Source organism: Larus michahellis, chromosome 11, assembly GCF_964199755.1.
Source record: "Larus michahellis chromosome 11, bLarMic1.1, whole genome shotgun sequence".
Taxonomy (NCBI): Eukaryota; Metazoa; Chordata; class Aves; order Charadriiformes; family Laridae; genus Larus; species Larus michahellis.
In genome coordinates, this window is record NC_133906.1 from 17,401,874 (window position 1) to 17,424,407 (window position 22,534).

The 22,534-nt window shown below is 41.2% G+C and overlaps 1 protein-coding gene across 2 annotated transcripts in view; it reads left to right on the forward strand.

Annotated features, from left to right (window-relative positions):
* Positions 1-201: 201 nt before the first annotated feature.
* The window catches only part of CNOT6 (CCR4-NOT transcription complex subunit 6), a 31,464-nt gene continuing 9,131 nt past the window's right edge, over positions 202-22,534 (forward strand). The window contains exons 1-6 of one of the 2 annotated variants that reach the window (XM_074603971.1): positions 202-415; positions 15,303-15,416; positions 17,728-17,914; positions 20,489-20,574; positions 21,567-21,671; positions 21,758-21,826. In XM_074603971.1, the coding sequence (XP_074460072.1) occupies positions 15,305-15,416; positions 17,728-17,914; positions 20,489-20,574; positions 21,567-21,671; positions 21,758-21,826 (559 nt within the window). In that variant the 5' untranslated portion in view covers positions 202-415; positions 15,303-15,304. The remainder of the gene's footprint in view (positions 416-15,302; positions 15,417-17,727; positions 17,915-20,488; positions 20,575-21,566; positions 21,672-21,757; positions 21,827-22,534) is intronic. The other variant, XM_074603972.1, reaches the window with a different exon arrangement.

Sequence of the window (22,534 nt, forward strand, 5' to 3'; positions counted from 1 at the left end):
CGATTCCTACGGGGACACCCCAAAACCCAGCTCCAAACGCCATTTACCACCCACACGGCCCCTCTGTCCCCCCCACCCCAGGGTAGCCCTGAGGTCGCCGCGGCCTCCTGCCCAGGCCGCCCGCACTCCGCGCACGCTCCGCGGCCGCGGAGCGTGCGCGGAGTGCGGGCGGCCTGGGCAGGAGGGGCGGAGGGAAAGGAGGAGGAGGAGGAGGAGGAGGAGGAGGAGGGCTGGCCCGGCCCGCCCGCAGCCGCCGCCGCCGCCAGCGCCGCCATGATGCTTGTTTGCTTTCAATGAGTGTGAGGAGGAGGAGGCGGGGGGGAGCCGCTCTCCCGTCCGGCCCGCGGCAGGAAACAAAGAGCCAGGCAGGCGGCGGAGCGAGGGCGGCGGGGGGACGGGGATGCTGCAGCCACAGGTAGGGGCGGGGTGGAGGGGAAATTTGGGGAAGGGGGGGGGTTTCTCTCATTTTGGGGGGGGTGGTGGGGAGGGAAGCAGTACTTACGCCGGGGGGGGTGTACCGCTGTGTGTGTGGGGGGGAGCTTCCCTCAGAGTTTGGGGGTGTCATGGAGGGGGGGGGGACAGGCCGCACCGTGTGGTTTGGGGGTGTCATGGGGGGAGGGGGGACAGGCCCCTCTGGGCGTGAGGTGGCTCCGCGGGGGGGGGGGGGGGGGGGAAGAAGCGCTGGGCCCCGGGCGGTTGTTGCTGCGGGGACGCCCCCGGGAGGAGGCTCCGCGGCCCCGGGGAAGGAGGCTGGGGGGGGAAATGTCTGGTATGAAGGCGGGGAAAAGGGGGGCTCCGCCGCCGGAGGCCGGTAAACACCCACCCGGTGTGCGGGAGGGAGCCGGGCCGGGCGGCGCCGCGCAAGGAGCCCGGGCGCATTTGCATCGGGAAGGCAATTAAGCGAAATTAGTATAATGGCATCTGGAAGCCTGAAGTTGTTTTTTTTGTTGTTGTTGGTTGGGGGGGTGGGTGGGTGTTGTTTTTTTTTATTTTTTTTTTTTATTCGCTGTGCAATTGAGTTTAAAATAATTAAACAAAGGCAGAGGGAAATGACATCAATCTGGTAATTGCCCGTCCAGCCTCAGCGCACGGCTTCCCCGCCCCAGCGCCGTCGCCTCCCCGGAGGCCGCCGTGCCTGCCGGGGCGCGTACCGAGGGCCGGCAGCGCTGCCTGTCAGCGGAGCGCCCCTCTGGGGCCGCCGGGACGCGCCCGCCCCGCTGCGCTGCGCTCCGCCCCGCCGGCAGCCGCGGCCTCGCCGGGGCCTGGAGCGGCCCTGGCTCGTTCCGGCGGAGGGAAACGGCGAGACCGGAGCGGGGGAGTGATTGGCAGCCCCGGCGGCCAATAGGAGGGCGCGGGGGGGCGGGCCGCGCGCCGGCACGTGAGGCCGGGGGCCAGGCGCATGCAGGGATAAACAGAGGGGAATTGGGGCGGGCGGGCCCCGGGGGGGCAGAGAAACTGCGGTGCGGACAGCAATTACTCTCTAATTGAGCTGATTAGGAGGGGATTTTTTTAGTTGCGCGTGTTGGTCTCGGGCAGGTGTAGAGGGACTGAGCACCTGAGCTGGGTGCAGGACGTGGCCTGGAGGAGAGGGGGGTGGTAGCTCCTGGACACCGCGGTCTGCCATCGTCCCTGCAGGGCAGCTTCCCTCGTTTACAGTTCTATAGAGAATTTTAAACCTGGGATCAGCCAAGGCTTTAGAAAAGCACATATCTATACACCTGTCTCTGTCTTGATATACAAGTATATTGTGAACACGTATTTTATCAGCAGTTTTTCCACAAACATTAAAAATTCATATGAAACCTACTTTGCTTTGTGTAATACAAGATACATCTTCAGAACAAATACAGTAATACTTTGTGTAATGCAAGAAATATATTCAGAACAAATACAGTAAAACAGGGGGTTTGTTGTGTTTTACTTTAATACAGATATCTGTGTTTCCACAAATGCGTAGAAAATTGTATTACTGGAAATATAACTTCACAGGCGGGTATTTGCTTTGTAACCAGAGTTGCAGATCTGCTGGTTTTTTCGTTTGATTTCTGGGGCTTATTTTCTTAATCTAGATTTCACCACAATGGGTAACTAATTCAAAATTCAAGGGATTAAGAAATACCTGTGGTATTTGTCTGGCTTAAATACAAAGATGTGCAAGCGTTGACTGGTAATTGTATTGTATCTCGCATTTTTTTTCATTCTAGAGCAGGTCTCGTAATTGGGAATTTATCAACATTTCCACTGGGGTAATTTTACAGGATTATCCGCCCTCTGTTCTTCCTGCTGGTTCATCTGGACTCTGTGGAGTTTGCTGCTAGCAATGAAGCCTTCTGTGGGGGTTTATTCATGCTATTACTGAAATGCAGCCCTTCGCATTTGGATTAACTCTTTGTTCACTTTTCACCTGAATCGCTTGGATCAGTCCATTTATAAAAAGGATACTACCATGCATCTCTTTTCTGTTTGCATTTTGAAGTTGAACTCTGAATACAGTCTTGATGTGTTCAGGCTGTTCACTTTGCTTGAATTTTAGAGGAAGAACTGAAATATAAAGATAGATGAGACTGTAATACTGCATGGGCAGGTAAATACTTTTGACATTTTATATATGAAGACTTGAAAACATGCTACGAAGGGTCACAAATTGAATAAGTGTGGTACCTTTCAAGGTAAAAATCTTTAGGGTCAGGCTGTACTAGATATTAGGAAGACGTTCTTCTAAGCAAGTGCAGTGTTCGTGATGGAAAACACTGTTTTTAAGATGGGGTAGAGCACTCCCAAGATTGAGCAAACTAAAAATTGTTTCCCAACTGACAACTATTTTTTAAAGCATGGCAGTGTACATAAAAATGGTCCTGTTAATCAGTCATCAGAAAGCTAAGTATTTTTGTTTCTAGCACAGTGTATCTTATTATTTGGATCACCACTGTGCACAGGCAGCTGGCTGGTGAACCAGAATTCCACCGTCCAGTTGTGCAGCACCTGCTGCAGAGGCCCTGGTTCTGTTCGTTAACAGAATATTGAGGTTTAAAATTATTCTCTTGTTTTATCATGCAGTTTTGGCTGTACACATGTATATGTGCAGTCCGTAACATTACATCCCTGGCCCAAGTGGGGCCACGTTAAGTGAGGATTATGCATAGAGTGTATCTTTATCAGTGAAGATGCCTTCGGAATTGACAGAATATACAAGAATTGTCACTTATTTCCATAGGACTTTTTGCTAGGAGAAATGTCTAGTGCTAAAAGGCTTCAGTTGTGTCTGATGAGTTTGAAAAAATACCACTGACCTTAAAACCCCCCAAGAATAATCTCAACAGACACTACTTCTAGAGTTTAGTCCTACGTGCATGAGATGGAGGTTGACCCTTGCCCTGTTGCATACAATATATCTGGTTTGTTTTTTTTTTTCTGTTTGTATATTGGGATTTTTGCACGCCTTCTGGTGCCACAATACTTTACTGGTACATTATTGAATCCAGTCTAAATTTAGACTTATTCATGGTGTAATTTTGAAAGCTGTATACATGAATTGCTCAAACTGAGTCACTGCAGGGTTTCATCTGTTTTGTATTCCCTCTTCAGTGTTGGTGCTTCACACTTGGAAGTGTGATTATTGTACAATATCCTGCAAGATTATTAGCATTGTATTAAGTGACATAATTTATGCTCCTGCATTGAAATTGGGTCGTAGAAGTCCACTCAGCAGGGAAGCTTGGCATAAGCTTGGGGACCTGCACTCACAGATTCTACATTGAGCAATTTCTGCAGTTGAAGTCTTTACGAGTTTACAAATGCTTAGGCAGGTCCTGTAGAAAAAGCTGTTTAAATGCTTAACATGTACTTTTGAGCTACTAATTACACTTCCAAGATGGTGCTCATTTGGAAAAAAAAAAAAATTGGCAACAACTCAGATTTTCTCTTTTGTAAGCCTGCAACACGAATCCTTTTGTTAATGCCTCAGAGGGCTTTTTTTAAGTGAAGGAATCAAGGAGGGACTAGGAGCAGAAAATATATACATGGTTGTTTACTTTAGAAGTAAAATACTTGCTGTTAGGCTTCTTATTTATGCTATAATGGAGCTCTGCAGGAATATTTATTTTTTTTTAGCCTGGGAAAGCCATTAGGTGTGTTATTGAGGCTGCCATCAAGATGTTGTGATCAGAGCCCAGGTATTTTGATGGCTCTCTTGAGCGTTTTAGTTCACGTTCCTGATATGCAACATATGCAACCTTTGTTTTGCAAGTTAAGCAGCTTCCTACATTAAGCCTCTCCTAAAGATATTGTACCATTTTACAATACCAGTATCTCCAAGGCCTCCTTCAGCTCTTAGAGCTCCCTACTTTCCTTAGCAAGGCAGCAGTTTCACTCTGAAGACTGGGAGTTTCTAGAACATGCTGAAGAAATCTGCGTGATAGTTCATGTCGTTAGGGTACGACATCTTGCCATAGTTAGGAGAAGTAGTAGTATATACCATAATTTGGTATCTGTATATCACAAATAACCTGTGCAGCCTTACTGCCTGAGCTATTTTGGAGTACATTGATGAGTGAGACGTGGATGCTGCAAGTTGATCTGACTTAAATGGTGCTCCACAAAAGTGTCTCTCTGCATACGTAAGTTCACAGAGTGGGAATCTTTAAGCACTGACTGCGCTTCACAGACAGATCCTTTCATGTGCTTTTTGGAACAAAAACCACGTTGAAGTGACACCTACAAAGACAGGACGGCTTGAAACTAAACTAAAACACAGATAAGTTTGAGTGTGGTCTGATGTATATCACCTGTCAGAACAAGGAGGTGGCATCATAATGGCTAAACAATAAAAAGTATTATGATGTTTTATGCCCAACTTTGACCATTATCACTTCTTAATATTCTTCTGAAGAAGTTTTAGCAGTTGTCCACCCAACTGACAAGCTTTGCCTGACAAAGCAAAGGTCCTGTGGACTCTAGTTTCAGTGCTGCCTTAATCACAATTGATCTATAAATAGAGAAGTATTTTCAGGGATGAGAGTTCTTAGGAACAAGTTATCTGTGTGAGGAATAATTAAAACTAGAAAGGACTCCTGGCTTTGCTGAGCATGAAAGATCCACCTCTGGAGGTTTGAGAACCATTTTTACAATAATTATTGGTAATGGCATAGGTGCTTTCTGTGTAGGGAGCAGTAGGCTTGATCACCCCGTGGTTTCTTCTGGTGTACTATGTCAGGACATTTCTCCGGTGGCAGAACTTGGAAAGCTGGTATATTGGTTGCTTATTAACTCCACATAATCTACGTCAGTACAACTGTCTGAGTAATGCTGAAAACCAACCAGTGTCGCAGCTGGAGTGGTGGTACTTTTTTTTTTTTAAACCACCAGCAATAAACCCCAATTTCTTACCTGGGTATCATTGTTGGTTTTCAGCAGTGTCTCACAAACAGCTGCACCAACACGACAGAGGGGGATGATGAAGTGGAATATGAGGACAGGAAAGAAATTTCAAGCTGGCTTTGCTGTGCAAGAGCGTGGCTGTGGAACAACATTCTCAGGCTTGTTGGTTGAATTTGAAGTAAAAACATTCTATGAATAGTCTAGTTGCTTCTATCAGGATGTGGCTAGATGGGTAGAGCGTGAGCTGTGTGAACGAGTTTAGTAACATCCTGAACTTCAGTTAGTTTAGCAACTCTAATATTAACAAGCATTTAAACATCTAGAAGTTGGTTTTTCTAGGAAGGCAAAGATTTTTGGATGTGGATACTGACATCTCTTGTCAAGCTCTCCTTCAGCTCTATAGCAGGAATGCTGAAAGTGAGCTCATGTCCAGACTTCGTTTAAAATAGCTAGGTTGTCTTTTATGTTCTACTGCAAGGCTAAGAAAGAGAAGAAAGTTTTGTGCGATGACTTTATGTTTTTACCCACAACAACAGAAGAGTGGTAATTATTCTGCAGATGCATAAAGGAAGATGTGGTAAGGAACATTGTATGTGGTAGTATTTAGAATAGCTTACCGAGTTAGACAAAGATAAGAAATGATGCAGTAGTTACTGTAAACAAGAATTAGTGTCCCATATATTGTGAAGACTCATAACTAAATTGCCAAATGTGATCATCTGGACACAACCAGTGGAGTAAGAGATGGTATTGTGTTAATATTTTGGAGTGTAAGACCATTCTTGTTAGCTTTCTGAAGACGTTTGTAGGTGAAGCTTTTAAGCCTTGATCTTACCGACTATTTGCATTTTTAAAACTTGAAGCTAAATGTTTTAAGATGGAACTCTTCCTTTTAAAGTTGATCTTTTCGGTTCCATCTTATTTGTACAGTATATAATTATGTAATGCAACTAAATTCTTAGAGTAATTAGTGAACCTGACTGATCTTTTAATGTATTGACATTTCAGACTACACTAAAATAGAAAATACAGAAGTCTGCATGTTGTATAGAACTCATTAGCCAGCCAAAGTGTTTCTAGGGATACCAGTTAAAGGTCAGCCTTTGCTTTGCAATTTGGTTTTGCGTTAATGTTTGTTTTGCATACAGCAGCCTTCTACTATAGGCATAATTACATACGATTGCTGATAATTAAGAACTATGCTAATCATCTGGACTACATCTATGCTACATGGAGAACATTTGAATGTAGTATTTCTAATCATTAGATGTTGTGCAGGGTAAAGGGTGTGAATTTGAGTTCTTTATCACGAGCCAGATAAAACAGATCTATCTTTTAGGTCTGTCTAAGAGATGGAGGAGTCCAGGACCTCTGTGCTGAATTGTGCCTCTTGTATTTTGACCATTTTGGAGTTCTCTTTTCAACCCAAACAGGTCTTTATAGCAACTGAACATGGAAGTGAAAATTGCTTCTTTGCCTTAGTGAAACTATGGTAAATAAGTCTTTCAGGCCTTCCAAGGTTTAGGGGGTTACATGTACATTCAACATTAAAGTGTGGGGCTGCAGGTTGCTCATTTGATAGGAAATTGTGATTGTGAGTGGAGGGGCGGCAGGTTGGGCAGGAGGAGGAGTGGAGGTTTGGAAAATGGCAACCTCCCTACCCCCACCACACACCTTGTAACCAGCCAGTTTGTATTTCCAAGAACAAGTAGTTAAGAAGGACAAAGAAACCTTAATTAAATTTTAAATACCTGCAGATCAAAACTTAATAATATGGTTGTCTTAAAAACACGGATTGACTGACTTTTGGACTTAAAATGTGAAGCCTGATCTAGTCCTATGTATAGCTCTGTAGTCTAATCAAGTCTTCCTGATTTGAAATCAGCAAATATATCCTTTAACGTTTGTGGCCCAGTTGATCTGAACCAGGATTCTTTGCTTTTCTTGAGTTTTGGGAGGTTTACGTCTCGTTTTAGTCAGTTTTGGCAAGATTAAGGGTTTTACAGAACTTTTACAGCTTTATAGATTTTTTTTGAAAGAATATTAAAGCATTTGTCATCTTCTGAGTTTCCTGTAGTAGAACTTACATATGCAAAAATCAAATAACTCATCTGAGTTAGTCATATTCCAGATATACTCACATGAACTAATGAGTATTGACTTAATTGGTATCTTATATATATTATTACCTAGTTGTGATGCACGTTCCCATCCCACTGCATTATCTAAGCCTGGAAAAGAGGAAGGGTAACTTGTGGTTTTGTATTGGCAGTCGTGTAAAATTCTAGTTTTAGAAGTCCTCAAAATATGATGAAGCAGCATTACTTCCCTGATGAAGCCGTTAAATCTTAATATGCTAAGAGCCACTAAAATGTGGTCCTACCAAGTGAAAAAGCACTTGGAATGAGCCAGTTGGCTTTGTGTTGACTCAACAGCATTTTTATTTTTTTTAATTTAGATTATTCCAACATTATGCTATAAATTGGGTTAAAGGGATCTCGACACTTTCCCACGTTATGGTTAAGTCCCTTGGGGGTGGGGAGTGTTTCAGGAGCCATTCCTGGGCTGCTCTGGTTCTGCCTGTGCACACAGCTGCTCCGTGCCATCCCTCCCCGCACTAGCTAAAAGGAAATTCTTAATTCACAGCATGTATTCTGAAAAATTCAGGTGTTACCCTTTAGCTTGTTTCCCAATCAGATTTTTCTGAGTCTTATTTTTTCAATACTATATACTTACTGTAAAAAAGAAAACTACTTGAACAGCATTTTTAAAATAAAATGCCAAGAGTGTTTGCACTAGTCAACAAATAATAGGTGTTTACACAACAGACTTGATATTTACCTAAAAGTAGCATACTAGTAGAAAAAAAAAAATCTTCCTTTACTTGCAACGCTGATGTTTTCTTTGTGTATATTTCAATAGGGCAATCTTGTTCACTCCTACAAAGTTAAATGTATGGTTGTACTTCAATAGCTGGGCAAGTCTTCAAACTTCTGTTTATTCAGCATCAAAATATTTGTAGTTTTAGTATGGATTCCTCTAATTTGAGGAAGCTTTAATTCCTTCAAAGTTTTTTCTTTCAGGTAGTGGCTTGCGCCTGCATTTCTGAACTTCGATTTATCCACTTGCACAGTTGTGTATTGTAGCAAAATATAACCAGAAGCTATATTTCATAGCAGGGTGCACGTATCCTTCCATATTATGGTGTATACCTGCTAATACTTGGGAAAACCAGAACTGTGGGTGTATGTTAACATTTATTTTTAAAAAGCCAAAGTTTCAATTTAGTCTATTCCAAATATAACACTGATAGAAATAAGACTGCCATGAAATTTAGAAGGCTTTGTAGGGCCAGCTGGGATGCATTGCGTACTTGCTTCCTTTCCTCATGGCAGTATCTTGCCTATGAATATTTTTTCCATCATTTTTCAGTATTAAGATCACTATCTAGTTTGTTCCCTGTGCGTGGTGTAGGCTGAGGATAAATACAGTCATTGACTCAGTTCGTCAAGTGTGTAAATTCTGCAGGGACTGACCTTTATCATAAGCCTGTTTGAAGCTTCTGGTGCTTTTCTGTGAAAAGACAGATGTTGCACCGTGTCATCCCAGGGACAGTGTCCGTTTATGCAGGGCTGTTGCTTCATTTGCCTGTATTTCAAGCTGAAATGTAATTAAGTTCCTGTAGAAATTTGTAACTTGCTGAATAAAGTGCCACCAGCGACAGGAAGGTGAAAGCAGTAACCTTGATTCATTTTGGAAAAGCATTTGTTTAAAGAATGGGTAGCGAGTCTTTGAAGTGTGAACGCGCAAGTCTAAGTTCTATAGTAAAAACTGAAGTACAACACTATGAAATTACCTTAAAGAATTTTTTCCAAGGCATAGTAATCTTTTAGGTGTATTCCTGTTCCCTTTGAAGAGGGTCACTGTTAGCAATTTCTGTTCATTCTAATAAAGCCTAACAGTAGCCATTAACCCTTTAAATGCAAGTCAACATTTCTGATTAGCCTATACATTGCTAGAACTGCTACAACTTTAAATTATCTAAAAGGCAGCGTACTTTGCCTTCAGTTAGGATTTCAGACTTTGCTCAGTGTTACTATTTAACTGATGCATGGGTGAGGGCAGTTGGAAGCAAGATTTTGCTTCCTGCTCTGGGAGGGGAGATTTCGGGTAGCTGTGGCTGGAGAGACAATTCTGCTGTTGTCCTGATTCCAGGGCCATAAACAGCTGTGCTGCAAATTCACACATACATCACTGCTGTACAGGAATAATAATACAGGAAGCTCAGCTTCCTCAAGTTTTTAATTTTTTTTCCTCCTTCCCCTTGGCTTTTGGGCAGTTTAATTCTCCTAACCAGCTCCTTTTGTTACCAGACAGAAGTCAGTGCTGGTGCAGGAGCGGAGTGGAAATACACGGTCCTGGGGAGGAAGGAACTGCAGCAGGACCAGCTTCGTTCCGCTTCATGCCTGTAAAACCACAGCGCAAGTGGCTGGGGGCAGGGGGTGGGGGGAGGCAAGGAGGATCCTAAGTTAACTGCGAATTCAAGATGCATCAGTCAATTTGAGAAACACTTCTATTTGTGGGGAAGGTCATTGAAACCCATTTTGAAATGAAACTTTGGATTGCATACAAGAGAGTTTCAAGGGTAAAGGCACAAGGTTACGAATGAATGGTCTGGGATGAGCTTCCAGTATTAGGGTTTGGAGAGAGAAAGAAGTGTCACCTGTATGTGGTATCATTTTCTTAGGAAACCTTTGAGCAACTTAATAGTTTATAATTAATAGGAGATTGTGTTCTATCCTGCTGTCTTTCTGCAGTGCAAGAGTCGTTTATTTGGTAAATAGTACTATACTGCATCAATAAATTGAAAATTACTTAAACTATCTTGTTACTTTATTATATCTAGATTTGTATAGCTTATTCACTGTTTTTAATTAAAGTAGCAAAAAGTTTGAGTAGTTCTGCACTTGATCAGGTGTGGCACTGCTTTGTTTACCTCCCCCTCCTGGCTGTCTTCTAATCTACATCAGTTTATTAGTGATAAGTAATACCGAGTAAAGCAGGTGAGGAAAAAAAAAGAGTCAAAAGAAGTCATCAACATGTGTCAAGAAGTTTCAGAAGGGGAGTTGTAATGCTTCAGCAAAGTCACCTTGAGGTATTTCTAAAGGCACTCACATATTTGTAAGTGGGATTTGTGGATGCTGCTTAGTAAGTATTGAAATAGTTATTTCAGAATAGATGATTGGGTCAGATAAAGCTGTATCTGAACATTAACCCACGCTGCTCTCACTTGTTCCTTGTTTTCTATGAAGTTTTAGTATCCATTTTTTCTTTGCCTAATATAAATTTTGATATAGAAGAAGCTGATGCTTCTAGGAGAGTTTTTATAGCAAATTTGATATCTATGTTTATATTAAAGTTAATACTATAAAGGATTGATGGTGAGCTTGGCCTACAGGAGTTGTCTAATGTATTTAGTTTTAAAATAGAGTTAACTTATCTGTGGTATTATAGAAAGCTTCTCAGGAAATGAAGAACTAATGTTTTTTTCTGTTGGTAGGTTTTGTTGGTTTTTGTTTTTTTTTTTTTTTTTTAAACAAACCTTAACTGCTTGCTCTCAAGAAAATGGCTCACCTACCTATTTTGATTAAGTAATTCTCCCCACCATCTTCCAATTTCATAAAAATGGCAGAAGGGAAGGACAGGAAAAAAAGGTCACTGGCTTTCCTGTCCTGTCCCTCAAAGCAGGTTCCCCACACTGTCATCTCTGCATTTCAGAGGTGTTAGTTATTGGTAGTTTACATAGTCACCTGGAACATTAATTACCTCATAGCCCAGCTTCCACCTTCTAGACACCTATAGCCTAGGAGACTTACCATTTGAAACATCTTGTTGGGGCAATGGGCCAAACTCTCTTCATTCTTCTCCAGCTGGCAGCGTAGGTAAAGCATGTTGGCCTTCAGGTACCTCCTTTTCTTTTAGGCCACCAGCTCCTCCTGCCATCGTGCCCTGAGTGGTGCTGGGCTATAAGTGCTCCTTGGGAGCGGAGGAGCAGCTGTTTCACAGCGCAGGGCTGCTGGTAATCATGGTGTCCTTTGCCTAGGACAGTTCTCTGGAACATCACCCAGCCTGGGCTCCCCACCTGGCCCCACTCATTGCTTTAACCTGCAGAGACAGGCAGCACTTGGTCCAGGTGCACCTCAACCTGGGAGCATTTGGTGTTGTCTCCAGTGCTCCTGAGTAAAGCCAGAGCCAGTGCTCCATCATCTACCTGCTGTATTAGCCAGCTTTGTCAGCCCTTTTTCTAACAGGTTGCCCTCACTTGACCTTACAACCTTCAGGTTTTTTCTCTTTACGATCCTCACTGTCCTCACCCTGCACCTTTCCCTGAAGGGGCTTGTGTGCCACTGCTCTCTCTTGCCCTGGCCTTTCCCTCAGTGCAAACATGGGCTTCAAACTGTCTCTACGCTGCAGACTCGAGAGCTAATTCCCTGTGTCAGACCCTTTGCGCCCTTGACCTCGTCGGCCTGGTTTAGCCCAGTTTTTTTGGGGTAAGAGGTGTAAATTCTGTATTGGGACTAAGTGCCCCAGGGTGGGAATGGGCAGCCAGGCTCCTCTTGAAATCTCAAGTTCTTCTGTTTTTACAACTATTTAAATAACAATTTTAACAACCTGGTAGTAGTTAAAAATTTCATTTGCATTCAAATGTATTTAAATGTCCTCTTCATTAAACTTATATTGTCTGGGGTGTCTTCTGGGCATCCGTGGTCATATCTTTGTTCATAAAGATTTTTCTCCTTTACCAACTACCTTGCTGCATGTGGTGATGGCCTGATGGTCAGTGGGGCTTTCCACCATCTGTGTTGGTGTAACTGAAAATTACAGGTGGTGTACGCTCGTTTGAAAATGATCGGCATGATAGCTTAAAGCTGCAGTTATCAATGGCTTTAAGGTTATTCAACACCATTTTACAGCTTTTACTTAAAATTGCTTTAGCCTGACAAAACTACATCACTTAATCCGATGTTTGCCTCTGCTTTTATGGTTAACTGTAGCATCTCAGCAGGCTCTAAATTTGGGTTTGGGGAAGTGGAGAAAGGAGGCGAGGCAATGATTTGTAGAAGAGACTGATTTTCTTGAACTACTCCGTTCTGTGAAATTGTGAAATGCAGTTCCAGGTATTGCGCTTGTGTTTTATGATGTCCTGTGAAATACGACCCAAATTTAGCCTTGCCGTCGGCTCCTGGGAAATCTTGAGCTGTGTGTGATGGATAGAGATGGGCTAACGCTTGGTGTGATGGTGTCCTTGGTGTTCTGGTTCGATGTCTGTGATGCTGTCGGTCAGCAGCAGCTCCTTCAGCCAGGAGGCTCAAGAGCATTTGCTGCTTTTTTTTGCTCCTGTTAATCCTAAACAGCAGAGAATCGTCCACTGTGAAATGCAGCAGTGAGAAAGGGAAAAACCATCAGAGGCAAGAACTTTAACAAGAGGGAGAGTAGTGCCATGGATGGACTGGGAGCGCGGGGTCACTGGGATCCGGTTTTAAAACCTCTGATTCTTAAATCTCTAATTGTTTTAACACACATTAACAAAACCCACTGAGAAAAGTGTGTCATCCTCCTCTGGTAGTGAGGAGCGATACGCTGCTGGTACAGGCAAGGCTGTTAATTAGTGCGTGTGATCGAGTGTGCCCTGGGGAACGTTCGTGTTTCTGTACTGAATGAAATTTCCATCTCTAGTATACCTGCTTCATTTCTAGAAAAATGGAACACGTGTTAATTCAGGGAGCCTCAGGAAGAGAAAGCATCAAATGACTGAGGAAGGCAAATGTTTCCTGACAAACTGGAGCGTTCCTACGTGGCATTGGTCTTTGTGAATTATATATAATTACATATAGCACTTTCAGAAGAGATGCTCTATACATCACTTTGCTGTATATTATTGCACTAGTTGCATAGTTATTGTAGGGAGAAGTTATGCTTTTACCTTTGCGGGGGTTATAATCCAGTTTTATCTCCTTTAATTAGCTTAGTTTGAAGAAGAAAGTGTTACACTTGGTGATTCCAGTACCCTGGGCACTCAAGTGCCTTCATTCTTCAAGGAGCTCCACCCAGCTGCTATTTATAATCTCATCCTTTTACCCACAATTCACTTTTTAAAGGGGAATTTCTTTTCACTGCAGAAATCTGTTTTTGGCCAGTAGTGGGAGTGGGAAAGGGAAGGAGGAGTGTGAATTAGTAAAAGAGCTGTTGGCTTAAAGTAAGCGTGTGGTGCCTAAAAGCTTTATTTTAATTAAGATGCATAATTAACTGAAAGTTAAGGGGGGGGGGAATGTTGGTTTTTTTAACGTGTGGAGTAAATGTTTTCCAGTAAATACAATAAACAGATAATAAGTCTAGTTGAAAGTCCGACTTACTACCAGGGATTCCTTGTTTATTCCCTATATAATTACAACACTTTTCTGATGTGTTCACTTTGTCTAGCATAAGAAAAAATTAGAAAGCCTTAAAAGACCTGGTAGGTAGGTATGCTCATGATTTTGACCAGCGTAGCTTCTTTATGGAGTGTTTTTGGCTAGTATTATAGTACTGTTGTAGTGTATTCCATTTCATAATTGCATAATATTGCTTGTAATCTGTTTGTAAATGTGATTTGAGCCAGCATTGTTTAATTTCTCTGTTTCATATAAATAATTGTACAGATTGTTGTTTGTGCCTTTCTGTATGTGTTTTGGATGTGGCAGCTTAAGATGGCAAAATCTTTGCTATGAAAGCTCTTAGATATATGTAGGGCAATGCAAAACCTTTAATCTTATTTGTGATAAATGCAATTTATATTGGAAGTCCTGTATAGCTTGAAAACATGGGGCTAATTTGTAAATTACTATAGTATTGATTTATTTATTTAAAATCTATGTAAGCTGGTTTTCCTCTTAAACTGACTGTAAACCAGGTGTATTTCTCCTGGGGCAGAGGAGAGCTGGCTCATGGTGCAGGGAGGGTTATGGTGGCACCAGAGTATGGAGGCAATGCCTTTTTTTTTTTTTTCAATCCATTCTCCTCTTTGCAGTGCAACAGAACAAGTACGTTGTGTACAGGAAAGCTGGGAGGAGGGTTTATTTGGAGAGGAAGGCGTTGTTTTGAAGAGGAATTTTTGCTACTTGTCTCTTACGGTCTATGATGGGGTATGGTAAAAAGAGATAAGAAATTAAAAAATGTTACTTGTAAAGTTATCAGGAATGACCTGAAAGAAACTGGGAGATAAGGACTTAAATTTCAGTGTTAAACACCTGGCTGAAGAAAGTGATAGAAATGTCTACCTTGGGTACAATGTTTTCAGATTGAAAAGAGTGGAATGAGGCTTGGATTAAAAGCTGTAGTTTTGCAGCCTTTAAAGAATTGAGGATCTTTTTGAAACCTTAATTCTCCTCTTGGATGCTGAATTGTGTGAAGAGTTGAGAATTGCAGTAAACCTGGAACTGATAGGTAGTCAAGGTTATTAGCAAGTGCTTTCTTTATAGTTTGTACGAGGGAGAATCAGGTGGTGGTGATCATCGCTTTTTGGAGTGTCACTGTCAGAGAACCAAGAGCCTGCAGTAGGATGGATTCATTTGAAGGACACAGTGGCATACCCATGAAAGGCGGCAGGACACAATGTTTGCGTCAGTTTACAGATTTTGTTAAATTATTGGGTGGGGGTTAGGCCATCATCTGCCATTTTAGGAGCATCAGGCATCTGTGGTGTTCTATTTTATAGCAGTCTTTCCCACTCAGTGAAGTTTGTAAATGGGCACGCATTATCTTAATGTGAAGTTTTGAAAAGTATTTAGAGCAAACATCCAATATGAAATTTAACTGAAATGGAAATTACCTTTTAAAGAATTCTCAGTATATAATATCTTAATTATTTTTCTTTTTTGTCTCAACAGGAATGCCCAAGGAAAAGTACGATCCACCTGATCCACGGAGGATGTACACAATTATGTCCTCAGAGGAAGCAGCCAACGGAAAGAAATCACACTGGGCAGAGTTGGAAATAAGTGGTAAGAAACTGAGGAGTGGTCCTGAGTGATGAACTCTCATTTGTCAAGAGGGTGAAGCTGGGGACGACACATAGACACATGCTGTTACTTTAAGTAATGTCACAACAGCGTTGTATTGGTCCATGACAGTACAGTTTCCATTGAAGCAGATGTTTTCAGTTTAAAAGCAGTTTTAAGTCTTTGCTCTGTTCTTGAGATTTTAAAAAAAATTATGAACAAGATGAAAAAGTTCCTCCAAGAACTGTGCTAGCTTTGAGCTAGCACAGTTTGACTTTTGGATGTTTTCCTGAAAAGAAGATAATACTCAGAATCCATAAACATGAATTCCAGCTGGTGTGGGACACCACTCTCTCTTGATTTGTGGAATAAATTCTGATTTTCCTACATAAGGTGTGTTTACAAGGAAATTCAAGCAGATATTTTAAGAACTTAAAAATTATTTTGTGATGATGTAAATTTAGGCTGAAATTTTGCTTAAATATGGAGGTTCTTGAAGAGACGGCAAAAATGGCTATGTGGTATTTCTCAATGACTGTCCAGTAGAGAAATGTAGGGAAGGAGGGGTACAAAGAGAGTTCTTCGAATTGTAAAAAGTCTTTCCATCCAGATCATTGAATCTGTGTCTTGCTTCAAGTGCCACGTGCCTTAACGTGTGAATAGCATTCTTTACTTGAAGGTTACAGATGCAGAAACCTAGTGAAACGCTGCTCCAGGAATCAGCGTTATACATCAGCATTAGGCTTGGATATCCACTTGGACATCTGCTGTCTCGGCATAAGGAGATGCATTAAGTGATGGCTCTTTGCTTTCATGCCTGGTAATCTCGCTACAGGCTGATTCCAGCTGAGACAGGTGCAGGTAGTGGGGAGGATGGATCAGTGATGCTGACTGGAAATCCTTTCAGCTACAAGGGTTTCTTTGATCAGTCACCTGTTTGCATTGTCTGTGGGGAAAGAGGTGTTAATTCAATTTTAAAAATGCAAAGAACTACTGATTTGCCCTTAAAACCTTTCAAAAGATTTTTTAATGAGCACTACAGTAGCATGAATCCTTTAAGAACTGTATGAGTTTGCCTTGCAAAATAAAATGGGACAATATTTTTGTTTCGTTGATGTTCACGGTGTCTTTTCCTTGCAAAAAACTCGGTCATCTAATACAGAAAGCCACAAATGTTTGAACTGCTCTCATTTAAATCACTGAGCTTTTCCACTGCGGGCTTTTTTTATGCTGCTCACTTTCTTATAGCTCACTGGAAATGAAACCTGTATTAAACCTTTTGTTACCAGGGGCTGAGTCCCAGGTACACACGTGTATCAGCGGAGCTTTCCCCAGGCACTAAATATGACTTCTTTTATTTTGAAGAAAATCATTTAAGGAAAGGAATTATAATGTGTATATGTTGGTATAATATTAGACTGTTCTTAATATTGGTGAGTCATGATGGGTTTTCAGAGTCTGTCGCAAGTAACTTTTGGCCTTGGACAAACTGGTGTTGGTGCTCTCCTTCTAACGCTTTTAGAAGTGCAGTGAGGTGACTTCTGTAGATAAAAAAGGAGCCATTCCTGGGGGGAGGGGGCGGGGAAATATCTTGGAGAGAAGAAATGTTTTGAAACCTTCTGATGATATCTCACATTCCTTGCATGCGGCGATGTAAAAATCTTGATTCTGTCACACAAATCCATGTTTCCACCCTTCAGTTTATACAAAAATCATGCCTTTTTTTTAAATATCTGGCAATAGTTTATGCAGCTTTTAGTTGAATGCCAGATGGAAATCCATGTTCTCAACTAAGCTTTTTAGTCACCCTAAATATAGTGCTTCTATCTGTTCTTGGCTGGATTAATGCCATAGAATAAAGATTTTTTGGTTTGAAAGATGTTGCACAGAAATAAGGGGCAAACCAAAGAAGCATCTTTCATCTCAAACATAAACTATAATTGAAAAAAAAACCTGTTTCTTATAGCTCTGCTAATTATTGAATTAATGGTCAGTTAGTAAATATGTCTTGTTTTTTATGAAACTCGAGGAAGACAGGTGTTTAAACCTGAGGTATGGGTTGGAAGAAAACAACCTAAGCATCCCTGGCAACACCTTACATTCTGTTATGCATTGCTGAATTTTTTTGATCTGTAGAACTGGTGATTAATGGATTTTTCATTGAATAAAATAGTAATAATAAAAAACACAACAAAACCCAAAGCTCTCCCTCAAGTCGTCCCCCCCCACCCCATACATACTTAGAAAATGTATACTTATTACTAAACCTGTATGTTTTAAATGTTCTATTATCTTTTGTACCTTCCTTCCACAGGGAAAGTGAGAAGCTTGAGTTCGTCATTGTGGACGCTGACCCATTTGACAGCTTTGCATCTCAGTGACAATTCCTTATCCCGTATTCCTTCAGACATTGCCAAGCTTCACAATCTGGTATATCTGGACCTGTCCTCTAATAAAATTCGCAGTTTACCAGCAGAGCTCGGAAACATGGTGTCACTCAGGTACGTAAATTTTAACAGGAGTTAAAATTATCTTATTATCTTTGTAGCAACAGTTTAAATTTCAGCATGATTTTTATGTTCTAGTAAATGAAAAGCATAAATAAATTCCCCTTTCCTCACTTCTTTTTATCCGTCTCCTTGAATACTTGGTATAGTCTGTGCAGCTATAGCCATGCTGGCTTTTCTGTGATCTCCTGTTCTGATGCGTGGCTGTACAGAATGAGCTTCAAAACTGCTCGGTTTGATAGCAGTCACCCATTTTATATTTTTCCAGGTCGGGTTTCCTCTCTTACGCGTGTCTTCCCAGACTCTTTTACAAATCTTTATGTGGTGTTTTTCTCTAAGAAATACTGATACACAAAAAATTGCTTTTAATACATAGGTAGGGAAAAGGTCATATTAAACATTCATAATCACGCTAACTACAATTTTTTCCTCTTTATTCTTCATAAGAACTATTGCTAAGAATATTACTAATTCTGTTTATTTTGTAACAACTGCAACTTGTCTAGTATCATCTCCTTCCCACCTCTGCTGTCATGTAACTGTATTCCTGTGCAAACTGGGGAGAAAATGTTCTCACACACCTTTTTTTCCCCTCAATTTTACAATGCCAAGATGTGCATGGAATGATACTTCGTTTTGGAAGTGAAACATGGATAGTGATGCCTATTTAGATTATAATTAAGGCTGCAGCATTTCACTTTATAAAAACACTGCCATGTTTATATAAATGATATAAACCATTTATATATTTACAGGCAACGTTCTTTTGCCTTTTACCCAAAGGAAGAGCCTTATCTTGGTTTATTTGACAGTTACCAGTAATTGTCTTCATTGCTTTTAATTTTGAAGACATTTATGGACAGCTTTCTCAAATCCAGAAAACAGTGAGTCTACAAGTGATGAGAGTGCTACTAGAAGTAAAGAAGAAGACAGTAGGGAAACGGACTGCCAGCACAGCTTTAATGAAACTGGAAGCAAAGCAAGTTTGCACATAGAAATATGCATTTTCTTCTACTTTAGAAAAGTCCATTCTGTTAGGGAGGATTAAACTAGCTGATTAAAATTGGTCCTAAAAGCTCAAATTCCAAAGCAGTTAAGTCTCAACCTTGGAGGCTGAGCAAAGGGACCTTGTTTTTTAGAGCGGAATTGGTAGCTCTGTATTGTAGTGTGTTGTTTTCAGCTGCGGAGTAGTAACACAAAGCTTTCTTTAGAACAGACTATTTGAATTGAAGGCAGTTATTAGTAACAGGTTTCTTCCCTCCTTTATGCACTCTTCAGGTATTGTGAGTTGGCAATCCTTAATTTACTGGAACATTCTCAAATTCATCTTTGCACTTCATTAATGTCCCTTCATTTTCATCAGTCTCTTTCCTTTTAAAATATTGCTGTAAACTTAATGCTCGTGACATGGAGTTAGTTTAGCACGGTGTAGTCATCAGTAGTGTCAAAAGGTGTTTTACCTTCTTCCCAGCACTTTTCCCAGTTTATTCAGGCTGATCCTATGAAGCTTCAGCTCTTCCAAGTCTGACGTCTCTTCTGAGTAGAGAAGGCTAAATCTTGTGAATGTGAAATGTGTAGGATCACACTAGTTTCCTGTTTGTGACCTGCACATAACGCTTGAGTCCAGATCTCTAGATGTGGAAAGCTAGTGTATTAATCCACCGTACGTTCTCTGTCCCCAGTAATTGCAGCTGATCCCTCATTTCTTTTCACTGGGGTGAAAGTGAAGAAAAACCCGTAAGCGCATCCTACGTGATAGCACTCCGTAGGTCTCAGCTGCGATGGAGTTTTAGGTTTCAGGGTGGCTGTTGCTGCAGACACTTCTCAGAGCTTTTGGGAAGTTGTTCAAACTAGCGGTAATTCAACACTGGGCATTGGCAATATCCTGAGCCACAGAAATAATTTGTGCTCTCACACGTGAGAATTGGTACGGGGTCAGCCAGCTCCCACATCTGGAGCTCTGGGTTTAGTCTCTATGGCAAAGCTTGCCCGAGGCTCCTTCATCTGTCTTTTTCCTCCAGGTACTTGAAGAAGGAGGTGCCAGAGCAGTAAGATTTCTGATCTTTGTGGAAAGAGGAGTAAAAAAATAAACACTGTAATATGTTATCTTGGAAAGCTCAGCTGTAAACCAGATTCTCTTGATATGCCTGAAAGAACTGGTGGGATTTGCCATGATCCCCTTCACTGTGTAGAGGGGGTGGGTTCCACGGGGGCAAATATCATTAGAGAAAACAATTCTTTCATCCAAGAGAGAAAGTGTAATGATACCTGAAAAGTGTAATGATACCTACGCCACTGTGCCATTCTTTCAGCTCGGTGTTTCTTTTCGAGAAGAATTTTGTATATCTTTTTGTAATTCATACTTCAACATAATATGTATTTTGTCTCTGTGTGTGCGTGTGTTTGAGTACAGCAGGTTTCCCTAACTATTGCTGTCAAATCTTTGAGTTCTTCAATATTGTGGTTTGCTAGTATATTGTTTCTCTTTTAGTTAAACTTTTTGTACTATACTGCTGAAGACATGTGTTGGTCTGTTTTCAGTCCTGTATGATTCTTCTCTGTCTACAGGGAACTACATTTAAATAACAACCTGTTACGAGTTTTACCTTTTGAGCTGGGAAAACTGTTCCAGTTACAGACTTTGGGTCTGAAAGGTATTACTACTTTTTCTTGATGTCCGTGCTTGTTTAATGATCATCGCTTCAGAGATGCAATGGCTGTAGACTGCTAGTTCATAAAATGTTACTGAGTAGTAATCCCAGATGTAGCTACTTACTCCATGTAAGTAGAGTTTATAAATATTGTTATTTAGAAAAAGAAAACCAGTTTGGCAAAGCTCTTCACACATGAAAAGGTTTGCTTCTCTGTCTGCAGAGTGGAAGCTTTCCATTGCTTGCACAGGGGTTGGATACAATGCTGCTTTAAGAAATAGCCTGCAGTTAACTGCAGGTGTCCAACTCCAGCCAAAAAGGGAACACGCTTTGTACTGCTGTAGGGTGTTGTGCTGTTTATGCAAGCAGCAATATAAATCTTTTTCCAAATTTTTTTTTTAACTGTATAGATTCTAGCTATAAAATTGCTGACCTCGGGGGAACTTGTATCACGGTATCAGGAGCGCTGAGTGATACAGTACCTCTAAACACTGTTAAGTACCTCTAAACACTGTTAAGTCTCAAAAGTCTGTTTTTCTCCCTCTTAAAGTCAGATATTACAATGTGCATTGTCCTTGAAAACTTTACAGTCTGCTTATGCGTTTGGCAGATGATAGGCTCTGCTCGGGTGTGACTGGCAAATAAACTGATGGTGGATGTTTCACTCGCGTTGAGCAAAGGGAGCAGAGGTGGCTGCTGTGTTTGGCCTCAGCAGCTCTGATGTGTGTTGTACCAGCTCTTCCCTACTGGCGGATCCAAGGACCGCGCTTGGGGTGGTCAATCAGAAAACAGACACAGGAGGGAACGTAGTTCCCTTCACTAGAGCTGTTCACGCATCTCGTGTTTTGTGGGATGGAGGGCAGGAGATCTGAAACCTCTCAGTAGTTCGTAGTAGGTGCAGTATCTTTTCTTAGAGATGCCAGCGTTAAACACTGATATGTAAGTTCAGATGGTTCTGTATATTTTATTCGGTATTTCTGTAAATCTGTTTGCAGGAAATCCACTTACACAGGATATTCTGAACCTTTATCAGGAACCAGATGGGACACGAAGGCTACTGAACTATTTGCTTGATAATTTGGCAGGTACTGCAAAAAGAAGTAAGTGATCATTCTTAAAACATATATTTCTGCTGTGTCAAATAAATGTGATTATCACTTGTTGTATCTCTAAAATGTTCCCGTAGTTTCAACAGAACAACCACCTCCAAGATCTTGGATTATGTTGCAAGAACCAGACCGTACAAGACCAACAGGTACTGTAAGACTTTGCCTTTTTTAAAAAAGTTTTTCTCTTAGAAAAGCTGTGTTTCACTATCTGTTTAAAACTTTTTGATGCTTCAATTAACCAGTCATCTGTGCAGTGCCGACCAGCCAGCTGAAATAGTTCTATCTCAATTGGAACACCTGTTCCAGATTTACCCACCTTTTACTATAAAGTAATTTCTTTTTAATTAATGTCCTCCTCACAGGAATTGAAACTGTTGTCCACAATTAGTCAAGTAGTTGAATTATAACAGGCTTAATTGAACATTTCTTGAAGAATAAAAAAATGGAAGAACATGAGCGTAACTTCCCAAAAATGTAGAATTTTTTCCTCTTAAGTAACCAGTGTATCATCTTTGTCTCAGCACTTTTCTTGCTGTTGGGATTCAGGTCATGTTTAATTGTTTACTCATTTTTTCTGCATGAATTGTCTAAAATATAGCCTCTTCTGTTTACCTGCACACCAAAAATCTTAGTGTATTTCTCAATTAGTGCAGTGTCTTCTCTTTCAGGACTGATGTTCGTTACTTTCCCCTATTGATTTATTTTTTTAGAGTGGTTGCTTCAGAGATCGTGATGTTAATGCAGCTTGTCTTTTGCTGTCACCTATTTATTTTCAAAACACTGGACTTTGACCCCGAATCAGCCCAAGATTGTTGCCTCAATTTGCTAAATCTTCAAACAATTGTCATGAGGTT